Here is a 16,947-nt window from a genome sequence, read left to right as displayed (position 1 = left end):
CAGGTTACAATAATCAAGACGAGAGGTGATAAGAGTGTGGATAAGGGTTCTGGTAGAGTGCTCAGAGATGAAGGGACGGATTTTGCTGATGTTATAGAGAAAGAAACGACAGGTTTTGGCAATCTGTTGAATGTGAGCAGAGAAGGAGAGAGAGGAGTTAAAGATGACCCCAAGGTTACGAGCTGATGAGACAGGGAGAATGAGAGTGCCATCCACAGAAATAGAGAAAGGGGGGAGAGGTAGGTTTAGGGGGAAAGATGAGAAGCTGACATGGTTTTGTGGTTCGCTCTCTGGCGTCGTCAGGGGTTTAACTAGAAGGGGAAAGGGAAATGGGACTTGATATACCGCCTTTCTGAGGTTTTTGCAACTACATTCAAAGCAGTTTACATATATTCAGGTACTTATTTTGTACCAGGGGCAATGGAGGGTTAAGTGACTTGCCCAAAGTCACAAGGAGCTGCAGTGGGAATCAAACTCAGTTCCCCAGGATCAAAGTCCACTGCACTAATCACTAGGCTAAAAATCCATTCCCTTAAAATCTTTCCAAATATTTTCCCAAATCACTATGAGGTCCTTTCACTAAGGTGCACTGAAAAATGGGGTGTGCTAGTGTAGGCGTGTGTTTTGGGCATGTGCAGATCCATTTTTGAGCGCACCTGTAAAAAAGGCCTTTTGGTTTTTTTTTTAATTTTTGCCGAAAATGGATGTGTGGTAAAATTAAAAATACATCAAAAGGAGCAGGAACAGAGCACTGCTTGAATCGCTCTCTGTTTCCTTTTTCTTTTTTTTAAAGTGAGGAAGTTAGCAGAGAGCAGTCAAAGGCACAGGGAGAGAGGGACTTTCACAGGGTGAAGCAGGGACAGGCAGGCAAGCCAGTATGCTTCTAAAGGGGGTCAGAGACCACACAGTCACCCCTGGTCTCAACTGGCTACCAGCCCAGGAGACTACACAGGCCCTGAAAATATCCAGGAGCTGGGACAGGTCCATCTACCACCTGCTGGAGATAGAGATATACTAAAGAGCTGAGGGGCTGGCCGGCTGGTATAGCTCCCTTGAGTTTGTTTTTCTACCTCCACCTGCTAGTAGGCGGACACAACCCACTGGTTTCTGGATTCATCTGCTGATGACCCTATGGAATCTTAGTTGATATCTTAGCTCCTAAAACTACGTGCCTCCATTTACATCAAAGAAAACATGGCATAAATGCCAGCACCTAGATTTAGGCACACTAGGCCATCCTATATAATAATTCTCACCTCTAACGTTCTGACTTGTTGCCTGGGACCGTGGCTCATTCCGAGTTGGTCTGCTAGGCTCCATAGATCAGGCTGACATCACCGTAGCCATTATGATGTCAACTTCAGAACCGGGGGGGGGGGGGGGGGCATGCCTCACAACTGATCCATGTCCAGAGGAGGGTCGCTGGACATGGGTGGCTGGAGGGGGGGCAGGGGAGAGAGTAGGGTCGCTGGGCATGGGTGGCTGCAGGGGGAGAGGAGGGTCACTGGACATGGGTGGCTGCAGGGGGAGAGGAGGGTCACTGGACATGGGTGGCTGCAGGGGAGCTGAGGAAAACCTTGCTAGCACCCATTTCATTTGTGTCAGAAACGGGCCTTTTTTACTAGTATTCTATAACTATGCGCGTAAATTTTGGAATGCCCACAAAACACCCATTTCCCTGCTCATAACCACACCCCTTTTTGCCTGCACGCTGCATTCCAGAATGTACTTAGCAAGTTGTAAGCGTAAATTCTAATTGCCAATTAGTGCTCATTATTGCTTATTAAGAGCTGTTATCAATGCTGATTAGCTTGTTAAGCCAATTAAGTTATGTGCATTGTTATAGAATACGCTTGGGTTTCTGTGCTGATCTGTAGGCATGCTGTATAGAATCCGGGGGATAGGGGGCAATTCTATAACTAGGTGCTACAGTTTAGGTATTCAAAATACACAGAATGTGAACCTGTTCTATAAAGTCTTGTTATAAAATGGTAGCTTAAATTGGCAGTTTTTTGTCAACATTTATGCATACCCACTTACATCATGTCAGTAGCAGGTGTAAGTGACTGGGTTACTTTAAAGCCCTGTATATTGGCCAAACCAAAAAGAGTTTGCTCCAGCTACATTACACCCTTCTCCGAAAACTGCGCTAGTATATTATAGGGCCACATTTAAAACGGTCTTTGATTTTCAAGGTCCTCAGATAAAATAGGCTAGAGTACCTAAAGTTAGCTATTTGCACACCTTTGAGGCCTCTAAAGTCCTTTCAAGGAGCATCATTATCTCTACCGCTGTCAAAAGAAATTTGCAGAATGTAATACTCACCAGTGAGCCTTCTCAGAAGTAGCCCCCACGCCCTGCAACTCACTCTCAGAGGGGCTATGCCTAACTTAAGACTACCTCTACTTCAGGAAGCAAACGAAAGCTTGGCTCTTTTTCCAAGCTATTAATACACGTGGTGACTGACTATCCACTCACACCGCACCTGAACTAGTCCAGTTCTTCATTTTTATTCAACTTTACAAATAATTTTGCTGTCAGTTTAGCCACTTATCTATCCCAATGACTTTTTACTACCTATCATGTCCTGTGTAGATATTTCAACTGCACTTATCCCCTTGGCTACCTGTTAAGATGTTTCATATTATTATATGAACAGAGTTACCATTGTGTCTGTTATTTGAACGTTCTAATGTGTGCCTATGAAGGTGTTTTGTTTGTTTTGTGCTGACAATGTGAGTATCTGATCGGTGGAATACAAATGTTCTTCCATGCTGCCTATTATGGTGTCATTTATATTCTGGCCCTGTCTGGGCAGTACCACTGAATATGCGGATCAGACCAGACTGTTGCTGGGCATTGGTACTTTTGACCACCACTAGAACTCACAGAGCCATTTTAAGGCATGTGGCCACTAGGGGTAGGAGCAAGTGGGGATTGTTGCTGCCTGTAAGACACCCCTTTCCCTGAGCAACCAGGGATATATGTAGGCCCCAATGCAGGGGCCTGGGGGTGGCATCTCGGGGGGGGGGGGGGGGTTTAGAGAGGAGAGTTCAGATTACCATGGTGGGGTGAAGGGCAGAAGAGAGGGGAGCACATGCAACAACGCCGGCCACTACCCAGAAGCTATGCGGATACCAGACAATATTCGGTGGCAGCACTCTCATAGATAAGTGACCAAAGTTAGGACTGCTTTTTATGTGGTCCTATTTAGCCACTCAGCAGTGTGGGCACCAGCACTGATTATTGCCTGCTTCTGCATAGCTCCTGATTCTGCCTCTGTCTCTACCTCTGCCTCCAGAATGTCTTTCTCCTGCCCACTTTAGAAATGGCTGGTCAGAGCCCATATTCAGCGGCACTGCCCAGTTAAGTGCTGCTGAATATTAGTGGCCAGCCCATGAGTGTATTTAAGTGGGCAAGAGCCTCTTCTGCCCGCTTAAATTGCTTTGAAAATGAACCAGCATAAGTTTTATGTATAATTGTACCTGCTGTACATCACCTTGGGGTGAATCTCTTCATAAAGGCATTAATAAATCTCATTAAATGAATGACTAAAATAGTGCTGTTTATAGGCATTCTTAGCACCTAATATTAGGCAATTCCTAGCTAGTTTTTAAACAAAACAGATAGTGGTGGCGGCACTGACTGCATCATACATATGTTCAGTACCTCTGACTATAATGCTTATTTTGGATGTACCATTCATGTTTTGCATGTCTATAAACCAGTATAATACAGTCTCGATTATCCAAAGTAAACAGGACCAACCCGTTGTCAGACAAGTGAAAAGTCAGATAATATGGAAAACACTGCATAAACTCCTCAAACAATGCATAAACAAAGGCATAGAATTCCCGCTTTTAAAAAATTGTTCTAAAAGAAAGATTTGTTATAGAAATAAATGTGATGACATCACTGGGGGATCTGTCAGATATGCCAGATGGTCCAACAATTGGGACTGTACTGTACTTAGACTTCTATTATGCGTAGACGTCTAAGTTTTGATTTTACAGAGCTGGGATATGGACATCTAAAACTGAAGAACATCCATATGGCAAGGGGGCATGGATCTGGGCGTGTTTTGGACAGGACTAGGGCAGGCCCAAAAATAGATGTTTATTCCCCATTTCAGATGGGGAATGAACATATAAATGGGGAATAAACATATGTGTACAAAACAATGGACAATAGGGAGTTAGTGCTACCTGGGACTTCCAGATTTCAGAAAGTGATCCCATTGAGCAGTACTCCACTGGAGGGATTAAGGGAGATCATCATCTTCATCCTCCAGTGGTTGATATCCCCCTGAAAACAAAACTGACGAGGAATACTGGGCTCTGACAGCTTCGGGAGAAATAGATGTCAATACTATCCATTTTCTAATTAGATGGTGTCACAAAATGCCTAGCCAACCACCTGGGGCCACCCCGCGGCCACTTAGGGAATCTGTCCCCAACACAGCTCAGGTCTGCCTGCACTTTCCACTTGTGCTCTACACTAGCACCCTCCTCCTACCAACTGGGTCCCAACTGCCTCTGGGCGAGTCTCCTGCTCTCAAAGTGTTCCCAGTGATTTCTAGGTTACTGGGGCCACAGTCCCAGTGGTTCCACAGTTCCTAGAAAGCACTCACAGACCCAACACACAACCCACCAGGATTCTTAGTCAGACCAGATAAGCAAAGGTAATAAACTAAAATTGTTTATTGTCATAAAAATATTGAACAGTGAACCATAAAAACAGATGGAACAAAACAGCACATAACGGTAAATGGATCTAAACATTTGTTTACTATTTAAATAGTACCTGGGAAGATCAGGATGTATAGCTGCTCACAAATTACCAAATATAACTGATCACAGGGCCTCAGTAAAGAGATCCTTCTCCCTTTTCTCCTTGGCTAAAACTGGAGAAAAAGCCAGTTCATTCCAAATGAATTGAGCTCCTGGGCCAATCGGAGCCCAGAACAAAATGTTTTTAAAATAGCTGCTTATTTTTAGGATAAGCAGCATAAAATGTCTTGTACTGTTTTGGAAACTTGCCAGGTACTTGTAACCTGGATTGGCCACTGTTGGAAACAGGATGCTGGGCTTGATGGACCTTCAGTCTGTCCCAGTATGGCAATACTAATGTACTTATGCACATCACTGCAGGTTACCTCTTATCTGTGTTAACAGTTTTTAGCATAAACATGCAGCACCGGCTGGCCAAACTAGAGAAATACACTTCAAGAAATACTGTTTTACAGGCTTAAAACCCACTGTTTTGTCACAGATGGTATATTTAAAAAAAGAAAAACTTTAATGGCTACTGCTATGTACTCAAGTATGGCTGAATTTTAGTGAAGTATACCATAGCTGCGTAACTCAGTGATGTAGTTCAACCATTTTTTAAAAATTTCTCAGAATTTGTAAAGAAGCCTTCTAATTTTCATAATTTGCAGTCTTTGCCAGTGACTTGCATTACTCAGTCTGAGCTTCCATTGATTGAGCAGTGTTTTAAGAGGTCATTATGTTTGTTTGTTTATTAAAAATACTTGATACACCGCAGTTACCAGCAAGAGGAAACACAGCGGTTTATAATCAATTATAAAATAACAAAGAAAAGTAACGCCATCACTAAAGCAAAGTTAAGATAAGGACAAGAGACAAAACAAATCAAGAGTTACAGAAGCATATTCAGTCGATGGCTGACAGCACTCTAATAGCATGCCAAAGCGCAGTGAAAAAATGAGTCCATAACAACGTCTTGACCAAACTTCAGATGGAAGGTTGTTTCCAGAGTTTAGGGGCTATAGAAAAACAAGACTGATCTCCAGATAGTTTCATAATGGGCACGTTTAGGAAGGGTCAATACAAGAGAATTAGAATCGAGTGATCGGAGTGCCTAGGTGTGAGTATATGGGATGACCAATTAGGAGAGATACGAGGGGTTTCCTAAGTTATAAGGCGCTTTAAGCTTAAAATGACCTTAAAATGAGTACAATACGCATGAGAAGGGGGTAATACATGATCAGTCTTTTTTGATCTACAAAGAAAACGTGCACAGGTATTTTGTAGGGTTTGTAGTTGGCATAATTGGGAATGCAGAATACCTAATATATCTTGAAGGAATCGTAGAATATATATCAAAATGTCATTCATAAATTCTACTAGATGAAACCCTGTATTGCAGGTGTTAATTCACGTATATTAATGAAAAAATGTGGAGAAAAAAAGACTTCAGAAACCATGGAGAAATTTCTTTAAAGGAACACCTTTCAAGGTTTAGAGAACTCCTCTTCAATCACTAGTCTTCACAAAACAAGCTCCACTTTTCTTATTCATGAAATACTTGTACACACACCTTTAACAATACAATAAGGTAGAGGCTAATTTCTACGCCATATATGTGGTGAAATACACTTTCATATAATACTTAGCTTGAGTAATCTTAATGTCACCAGTCTGTGTTCTATTCCCCAGTGTCCAGTGATCATAAGCCCTATGATCACTGGACACTGGGGAATAGAACACAGACTGGTGACATTAAGATTACTCAAGCTAAGTATTATATGAAAGTGTATTTCACCGCATATATGGCGTAGAAATTAGCCTCTACCTTATTGTATTGTTAAAGGTGTGTGTACAAGTATTTCATGAATAAGAAGAGTGGAGTTTTTTTTTGTGAAGACTAGTGATTGAAGAGGAGTTCTCTAAACTTTGAAAGGTGTTCCTTTAAAGAGATTTCTCCATGGTTTCTGAAGTGATTTTTCTCCACATTTTTTCATGAATATACGGGAATGCAGAATACCCACATAAATAGATTACAGAATATAACTTGGCAGCTCTCTTTCAGAAAACATTTTGGGAGGTTTTTGCCTAGGGCATTGCTGTTGACTCTAAGTGCTTGGTAATGTTACAGTTACTTTTTGAGAGGTGATTTTCTTGATGTCAGATTTTCTTAAAAAAATAGCAAGTGTGAATGTTCAGTCTTTCATATATTGCTCAGTATTATGCATATTTCTTAATTTTATAAACTAAAAAGTATACATACACAGGCCCATGCTTTCATGTTTAATTGCTCATAACTTTGCAGTTTCAGTGTACATCCTTTGTTCTACATGTGAATTAATTTAAAAAAGTTTATACCCTAGCCTTATGAAAAACAAAATTTATATTTTTCTACGTAGAATACAGTACTTGTAGTTACGGATTGTTCATTGGTGTTTTTCTTTGCACCAGATAAGGTATCAGAATGTCTCATCCAAAATCAAAATGCTTGATAAATTGTGTTATTTTGCAGTTCCTCTGTTGGTAGTGCCCTCCCACGTAGACGCTGTTGTGCGTACGTTACGATTGGAATGATATTTATCTTTCTTGGCATTGGTCTAACTGTGAGTATTATGGCTTTTGAAAAATTTATTTTAAAAAATAATTTTAAATGAAGACTTTGTTTACTCTAGAGCTTCCCAAACTATGGATCAGGACCCCAAATGGGGTTATGACCTAGGTGGGCTGTCCATAGGTAAAGGGCCAAAGGGTAAAGCTTCATGGATTTGATATAGCGCCTTTCTGTGGTACAACCAAAGTGGTTTACATATATACAGGTACTTTTCTCTGTCCCTAGTGGGCTCACAATCTAGTTTTTTGTATCTGGGCCAATGGAGGGTTAAGTGACTTGTCCAGAGCTACAAGGAGCTACAGTGGGAATCAATTCCAGTTCCCCAGGTTCTTAACCTACTACACTGACCATCATGCTACTCCTCCAACTCTGTGCTCATCCTCTTCTTCCTTAAATATTGAAACTTGTTTCTTTGGAAAATGAATGACAGAACATGATTTAATTCTGAACATTGATAAGTCTGTTGCTGTGTGGCTTACTAGAAAAGACAAGCCTTTGACCTTCCTTCAATAAGTGATCGTCCTTGCAGAATGTCATTCAAACTTCAGGTTTTCATTGCAATTTTCCTCTCTTCAAGTGATTTAAGTTGACTTCCACTAGAAAGGGAGCTTTATTCTATAATTGTGTGTTTGTGTCTCTGGATATTTCTGCCGCCTCTGACACTATTGATCATAACATCTTATTGCAGCGGCTTCAAGCAATTGGTATTTCTGGGATGGTACATCAATGGTTTGCTTCCTTTCTTTCTCAGAGACAATTTTGTGTGATTAAAGGGTCGAATCAATCAGAAATCATGGTGTGTCCATCAGGAGTCCTGCAAGGGTCTGCTGCTTTAATATATTTCTGAGGCCTTTGTGTTTTGTTGGGTACATTGGGGCTTGACTATAGATTGTATGCAGATATCCAGATTTTTTTTTTTTTAACTAGAACTGCCTTATTCAAACACTTTGGAGTTTTTGATCATGTTTGAATATGATTAATGAATGGATAAAGATTCATTGCTTAAAGTTAAATATTAATGAAACAACTCATGATTCTATTAGGCCATCCAATTCCAACATTCCCCAAGTCATGTTTGATTGATGGTGTTGAAATTCAGTTTGTTCAACAATCAAGTTATTAGGTGTTATATTGACCACTTACTATGGAGCTCATTTTCGAAAGAGAGAAATATCTAAAATGTGGCATAAAGCAGCATTTGGACTTTTTTCTCACCAAAACATCCAAATCGGTATTTTTGAAACTCATTTTCCAGATGTTTTTCTATGCAGTTGTTCTGCAGTGTGTCTAAATCTCAAGGGAGCGTGTTGGGGGCATGTTAAGGGCAGGATTTGGACGTTCCTAAGACCTGGACATTTTTATTTTATTCCATTATGGCTGAAAATGTACAGGACAAAAACTAAAACTTTTTGAGCTGGACCTGTTTTAATAACGACTAAGCCACAAACAAGTGCCCTAAATGACCACTGGAGGAATAAAGGAATGACCCCCCCCCCCTTATTCCCCCAGTGGTCACTGACCCCCTGTCATCCCCCAAAGACATAAAACAAACAATACATACCAGCCTCTATGACAGCCTCAGATGTTATAGCAAGTTCTGTTAGAGCAGCAAGCAGGTTCCTGGACTAGCCTAGTGGTCAGTGCAGTGCGCTATGGAGAAGGGGACCTAGGCCCATAATCCACTCTAACAGTTACATTTGTGTTGAAAAGTGTGAGCCCTCCAAAGCCCACCAAAAAACTTACTATACCCACATATAGGTGACATCTGCAGCCATAAGGGCTATTGTAATGGTGTACAGTAGGTTTTTTTTGAGGACTCGCTATACAATATAAGGGAGCAATGGTGAAATGTGTGCCTGGGAGCTTTTAGGTGAAGTCCACTTCAGTGTCGCCTAGGGTGCTCCACTGCTCTGCTAGGATGTCTGTGTGGCTAGTCTGCTAAGAATGCTGGCTCCGCCTTCATCCCAATGAATGCGTTTTTCACTTGGGACATTTTTTCCCTGACACATCCCGAGACAGACGAGCGCCGAGCAGCTGACCACCTGTCAGAACTGTACGGTACGGCGGAAAAGAGGAGCGCCGTGTGGCCGCTTCATGGCGAAGTCCCGACAGCGATCCCGCGACCGACCCGACCCCGCAGCCAACTGCTGCGAGTCCACGCCGTGCGTGGCGGCTGCGGAATGAGAGGCCCACACCCACCCTGCAAAAAGTCGGTGCCCTTGCGTCTGCCTGCATGCTTGTCTCCCCATCGCACTGAGGCTGACTCGTTGAGATCCCTATCTCCGACCAAAGACACAGCTATCAGACTCAAGGAATCTCAGTGTCCTGGAGCACCGCCACTGAGCACTGACCTGTCCTGAACCCAGCTGCAGAAAAGAAAACATCAGACAAAAGGAGCAAAAATGACTAGCGGTGTTGGAACCAATCAACTATACTAACTGACTTGCTGAATTCAATTGGTACAGCTACCTCTTTAAAGCCACCTTCCTCACCCCCAGTCACTGAAACACCTCCACCCGCAGTTCCACAGGAAATACACCTGAACATCTAATAGTGAGTATACGCAGATTCACAGGAAAACACCTGCGCATACAACTGTGAGCAAGCGAAAACCTTTGAACTAAATAAACCATTCAACAATATAATAGAACCGCACGGCCACTACAGAATATCACAGACATTATCCCAGGACATAGACCTACAATATAACCATCAAAGCGGGTGCCTAGTAACTTAGAGAACCAACATCATAATGTACACCATCAAAATACTCCTAATAATTTACTCCCTATCCCTGATCCACTATACACTCACCACCCCTCTCACAGAAACCAACATCATACCCACAATACATAACTTCAACAGATTGTCCATACACAAGTCACCCCTTCAAACCAACAATAACCGTTCTCTTATCTGCACCCTTCTCTTCCACTGCTAACTCCAGACTCCGTTCCTTTTATCTTGCTGCACCTTATGCCTGGAATAGACTTCCTGAGCCGGTACGCCAACCTCCATCTCTGGCTGTCTTCAAATCTAAGCTAAAAGCCCACCTTTTTGATGCTGCTTTTAACTCCTAACCCTTATTCACTTATTCAAAACCCTTATTTTATCATCTTCACTTTAATATTCCCTTACCTCTTGTTTGTCTGTCCTAATTAGATTGTAAGCTCTGTCAAACAGGGACTGTTTCTTCATGTTCAGGTGTACAGCGCTGCATACGTCTAGTAGCACTATAGAAATGATGAGTAGTAGAGTAGTAATAGTAGATCAGCAATTTCATTTTGAATTCTTTCTGTACTCTTAAGGTGTACACTGTGTGGTCCAGGAAATGCACTGCTCTTTAACTTGTTGATTTAGCTTATTACATCTTCCAGGTTCATCAAGATTTGTTTCAGTTCCTCTGTATCGTCTCCCTTAAATACCATTTCCGGCACAGTAAATCCCTTGTATCCAGTGGTGTGCTGGTAAATGTTTAACAACTGATCCTTTCTCAAAAACAAAAAAAAAATGTATATATGTACGTAACTATTTTACATTTTATTGGTACAAAGGATATGTGTAGGTAGCAACAAAGTTACAAATAATATTAAAACATACAATATTCTTTACTGTAAATTCTGTATGGCCAATTGATTTTTGCAGAATGCTTTGATTCATTTTTGCCGCACTCTTGTGGATCTTTTGCCATCCTATGTTTGGTATTCATCCAAGATTTAACAAATGGAGCTGCATCCCAGTCTGGTAACTCTTTTCCCATTAAATTTTATTGACATTAAATCTGACATATGGTTTACTGTGAAGACCGTTTTTCAACTTGTATATCAATATACCCCTACTGGGAAACTGGAATAAGCTGGACTGTTACAGATTCCTACCCAGATACTGCATGCAAGCAGAATCCTTCACCTCAGTCGCACATGCAGAACATAGACAGACCCTCAACTGATACAAAATAGGAAGCCACAAAAAAACATTCAGACAAAAACCTTTAGACCCCCATGAAAGCCTGATTCTATAAATAGTGAAAATACTGATAAAAGTAACAGAAAATCAAACCAAAATCAGCAGGTGAGCGCTTCCACAGCAATCAAACAAGCAAACCAAAAAGTAGAAGAGAGAGTTCCAAGAAGTACCAGAAGTCCAGTATGTTCAAAATAAAAAGTTTTATTTTCCAATAAAAGTAACATACAACTTCCAGACCCAACGTGGGTTATGTTTTGGCAGTGTGCCTTTTTCAGGGGTCAAAACTTAACAGAATACAAAAAACAATATGGAGAATAACCACAATGTCAGCAGATGAACAGAAAATCAGCAACTGCAGCACATTGTGTTGGTCTGTCTGCTGACATTGTGGTTATTCTCCATATTGTTTTTTGTATTCCATGAATTTGTAACCCCTGAAGAAGGCACATTGCCGAAACAGCCCATGTTGGGTCTGGACGGTGTTTGTTACTTTTATTTTTAAGATATTGGGCTTCTGACAGTTCTTGGAACTATCTCTTCCACTCTTTGGTTTGCTTAAAAGTAACAGAAATGCAATACAAAATTTAAAAAGATGTACATTTCCAAAAAAAGCAAACATCCATGAACAGCATGTCCCCCTCTCTTCCCCATTCCCTTCCATCCATGTGCTGTATTTCCCCCTTTTCCCTTCCCCCCCCCTTCCTCTCGCTTCCCTTCCATCCATGTGCTGTATTTCCCCCTTTTCCCTTCCCCCCCCCTTCCTCTCGCGTCCCTTCCATCCATGTGCAGCTTGTCCCCTTCTTTCCCTCTCATCCATGTGCTTCTTGTTCCTTTCTTTCCCTTCCAGGAGTGTTTCTTGGGTGAAATAAAATGTAGTGGTGCACTGAATTACTGATACCTAATAGCTTACACTCCAACACAAATAACAAAAATCCTGATGTATAGTTTCCGCCACATAAATCCTGATACCTTGCTTCATCCCCAGCTACACAAACCATTGCATCTCTGCCCAGTTCTGGCACAAAAATTCTGTCACCCCAAAAAGAAACAGCTCCTGATACTGACACTACAACAAATGTATCCTGACATCAAAATACAAATGGGCAAATCCTGACATCATTTCATACTTCCTCTCAGTCCAAATACTTGATATCCCAGTACAAGTCCCACATCAATACTAATACCACTTCCCAATCCTCAACATAGAAACTGCCCAACAGACCCACACAAATCTTGATACTCAAAAGAAACACAAAGATCTGACAACCTGCCTCACCATCACAAACAACACAAGCACATAATCCGTAACACACCTATACAGGTACACATTAATCTCCCACACCTTTTCTCCACACAGTCCAACAAAACCTGACACCTCAACATAAATGCACAAACCCTGGCACGTTTTTTCAACACAGGCACCTCTTCTTTTAAAGACTGATGAATATATTACATATGATCAAGTAAAACATTTGCCAACTATCTTTAACTACTAGCCCTTCAAACACTCAAAACTTCAACATCTGCATTTTCTCTCTACAGTAGTGCGATCCTTGTTTCACAGATCATGATATGTAAAGTAGACATCAAAAGAAATAGGAGACAGGACAGAAGGGAAATTTTGTACAGAGCCCCAATCCCATCTGGGACAAACTTTCCCTGTACGCCTCATCTGCACCGAGAAAGAGTGAGCGCCATCCATCTTGCCACCTCCCTGTACTGGCGGAAGCTAAACAGATGTCTAGGGCCCTAATTTCTGGATACCAACGAGCTTGCATCATGCAGGGCTCCAGTATATCCATTAGAAATGTTCCTTAATCTTTATGGCCTCCACTGGGTAGCAGGATCCGAGGCGCCAGTCCACCAGATGGTCTGTGTAGCCTCTGCCCAGGCAGGCAGGGAGCGAGTGCAAAGCCCTACACCAGCAGCCCAGCCCAGCCCACGGGCTATGTAAACACCACTGCTCTTTCTGCAGCCTGATTGGGCTTCCTGCTGTTCCACTCTTACAGGCTTCTTCCTTTTGTATGGGCTGCTTGCCCTCACATCCTAGGCTCGGTTCAGGGCTACGAAACCAGGCAAGCAAAGGCGAGACACTCCTGTACACTTAAGAGAACTGCTACACATGCAAAACCCATTGGGGGGGGGGGGGCATGAATCAGGGAGCTCTCAGTGCTGGCTTTTCTCTCTCTCCCAGTCTGCCTCTCTCTCATCCTTCCTCTCACTTACTCTCTCCTTCCTTCCTTCCTTCTCTCCTAGTTTCTCTGAGTGTGAAGCTGCAGAGGGAGGTAGGGCACATCAGGCTCCCTCCAGCCACTCCCAATCTTTCCCTCTGCTGGGTCCTTCCCATACAGCAACAGGAAGTTATGACAGAGGGAAGGGCCCGGAACTGGCCAGAGAGAGCCTGTTGCAATCGCTGCTGACAGAACTGGGTCCATGTTTTAACAAGCAGCTTGCAAAATTTTGGAAAAAGTAACAACTGGCTGTTGCGAGCCATTGCAAGCCATCTCCAGGACACCAATGCTTACGTCCTCCTCGGTAAAGACCAAAGCAGTCCACTATGGCCTTGTCCTTCCTGAGTTTATTTATTTTATTTATTTATTGCATTTGTATCCCACATTTTCCCACCTTTTTGCAGGCTCAAAGTGGCTTACAATGTATCCCCTTTTATCCCTTGATTTATCTGACTCACAGGCTTTCTATTCCTAAGGAGTGGCCTAGTGGTTAGGGTGGTGGACTTTGGTCTTGGGGAACTGAGGAACTGAGTTCAATTCCCACTTCAGGCACAGGCAGCTCCTTGTGACTCTGGGCAAGTCACTTAACCCTCCATTGCTCCATGTAAGCCGCATTGAGCCTGCCATGAGTGGGAAAGCGCGGGGTACAAATGTAACAAAAATAAAGAAATAAAATAAAATATACCTGAAAAAGTTTGAAAAGAGTTTTGCCTCTATGGCAAGCTTCTTTTCAAATTCACTTTTAGCTTTCCTTATCAATGCTTTGTATCTAACTTGCCAGTGCTTATGCTACTTCCTCTACACAGAAAAAGACAGTTGGTCATTGCATACACTGAGATTCAAAATCAAATTGTATGTGTAAAAGTAAGGATTACAGTATAAATTTTAGGTGTGTTAGTAGATTGTCATCCATGTACTCATGTTTTGAAAATATAAACTGCCTGCACACATGGCCCATAGAACACCTTTTTTATATTGTCAAGTTTGTATGTATTATAAAAATGCACATGTAGGTTACTCAGCTGAAAATCTGCTTACTCGCAGATGACCGACTTACAATAGTTAACTATGAATTTTACACACACACAGGCGATTGATTTGTTGACAGTTTACCCTTGTAAGTATACAATGGAAAACCATCTGTGTAGGATAGGGCATTTAAATGATTATTAAAGCTTTGTAGTTGGGAGGGAAAAAGTATTTTAATGTTTAACACAGTATAATGTTGATGACAATTATTTATTTTATTCTTTCCAGGTTGGTACACAAGATTTTGCCAGACGTTTTCATGCGACATATGTTTCTTGGGCTGTTGCATATCTTTTAGGCTTGATCTGCCTTGTTCGAGCCTGCTATTGGGGAGCCATAAAAGTCAGTTATCCAGAGTACAGTTTTGCATAGACTTGGTTATAATGGCAGACTATAACCATTGAAAAAATCTAGTGATTTTCAATGGTATGCAGTGGACATTTTTAAGGATATTCCTTCCAAGGTTCTGATTGGTTACAACTAGTTCTAAAGCTAGGGATTCTTATAAGAGCAAATACTCATTGCACTATATTTTATGCAAATAATTTGTTTTGCTGCTAGATACTCTATGGAGGTATGTTTACAGGTTCATATGCCTATGTTAAAAATGTTAGTTTTAATCCTATGAATTATATTTTATAATTCATTTTTATTGTTTTAAGATCCATCTGTGTCATTACTTTGGTGTTTTTAAGTACATGAAAGTTAAGGAATAAGAGGTGTTTATAAGTGTTGATACAACAGTTTCATATTTGTGCTCAAATTTTAAGTGAAGCAGTATTAAAGCAGCTTGCATTAAAATCTGAGCAATAAGCTGTTCGCTTGAAATGCTTACTGTATCTTTTACCTAAAACTTCATTCAGGAACTGAAATTTACAAGTGTACTTTTAAGATTGTAATATTATTGTTGGAAAGTGTTATATGTATGCTTTCAGTTTGAGTTAGGAAAATTAATAGAATTTCTTGGTTTACAAATTTAGAAATAGAACCACCAAATATTTGTTTCCACTTTTAGAATGAACTAGATAAATATGATCTTATTAGTGAATTCTGAGATAAATGAATGTTTTTCACATGCAAACTCTAAAGTACGATTTCTACAAGTTCCTCTTTAGGATCTTAGGGGTGGGGGAATGTTTCTTAAGACCGATTTTATAATACTGGATTACCCTTTTTTTAATTTTAAGCGGAGGGTGTGATAAATTCCTGCTTCTGCCTGCTTTTAGCAAATTTCACTTTTGGGGATAAAATACGCTGTCAGTTGTAGTTGTAAGATCTGCAGTTCTACAGTGACTCATTAAAAAAAAAAAGACTTGTACCTTTCCATCAAAATATAGTTAAGTTTAAATGAAACATTATCTTACTACAGAGAACATTAATAGAGAGGTAAATTCTGTTTTCAAATGAATAATTTCTTAGCATTAAGACACTGCTTTTAATTTGTAAAGGTTTGGAAAATGTGGAAGGCCTTTTAGGCAGGGGGTAATTTTAAAAGCCAGGTACACATATAAAACAGGTTTATGTGCACAAATGGCTTGTTATAACATTGAATATATGTGGGTAGACGTATGTATGTAATATCATTTATCATATACTTTTGTTAGCAAGTAGGTGTTCCCTATGGTGCACTTGGAGTGGGGTTTGGAGTTGTTTGTATACTTTTGATTTTCAAAAGTATCTAAAATTTCTTGAAAATTATATGCATACTCAAAAGCAGGTGTAAGTGTATGCATGTAGTTTCAGGGCTTCTTTTACAAAGTGCATAGGAATTGAATGGGCTTCTTCTTATTTGCTGCACCGAGAATTGGTAGCGCAGCTTAGTAAAAGAAGCTCTCAGTGGGGCAGTTTTCAAGGACAAAGTATGTGCATACTCTCTCTTTGAATATTTCTTTAACTTATGTGCACAAGTCAGGCAGACTGTTACAAAATTATTCTCCCTCTGTTATTCTTGGATACTGTGAAGGAGAGCATTTATTTAGATGTTCCAGGAATAGCTATATTTTAAATTATCATCTTCCCTGATTATTATTATAATCATTCAGATAAGGTTCAAGCACAATAACTATGTCCCATAAACTGTATGCTAAATATCTTTGTTTGATGATAAGTTTACAAAACTGAAAGCTTGGCCAGGATTCCTATTGTATGTATATACCTTTTAAAAATACTAATAAAGATTATTATTCAAAAATGTACTTTACTGAGTTTGGGTATATTATTCCTTCCAGTGCAATAGAATGTTAGAAATGATACATGAGTGGTAAAAAGGCCTGTTCATCTGAGGGTATAACTAACTAACACTTGGTCCAAGTTTGGTGTGGTATTAAAAAAAAAATGGGGA

General features: G+C 40.7%; 1 protein-coding gene across 1 annotated transcript in view; it reads left to right on the top strand.

Moving 5' to 3' along the window:
* Window positions 1-16,741, top strand: part of PIP4P2 (phosphatidylinositol-4,5-bisphosphate 4-phosphatase 2) — a 110,047-nt gene extending 93,306 nt beyond the window's left edge. The window contains exons 6-7 of the mRNA XM_030216408.1: window positions 7,282-7,372; window positions 14,835-16,741. Of these exons, the coding sequence (XP_030072268.1) occupies window positions 7,282-7,372; window positions 14,835-14,978 (235 nt within the window). The 3' untranslated portion in view covers window positions 14,979-16,741. The remainder of the gene's footprint in view (window positions 1-7,281; window positions 7,373-14,834) is intronic.
* The last annotated feature ends 206 nt before the right edge of the window (window positions 16,742-16,947 follow it).

The sequence above is a fragment of the Microcaecilia unicolor genome, chromosome 1 (assembly GCF_901765095.1).
Source record: "Microcaecilia unicolor chromosome 1, aMicUni1.1, whole genome shotgun sequence".
Classification (NCBI taxonomy): Eukaryota; Metazoa; Chordata; class Amphibia; order Gymnophiona; family Siphonopidae; genus Microcaecilia; species Microcaecilia unicolor.
This window is presented reverse-complemented; position numbering and strand designations above follow the sequence as displayed.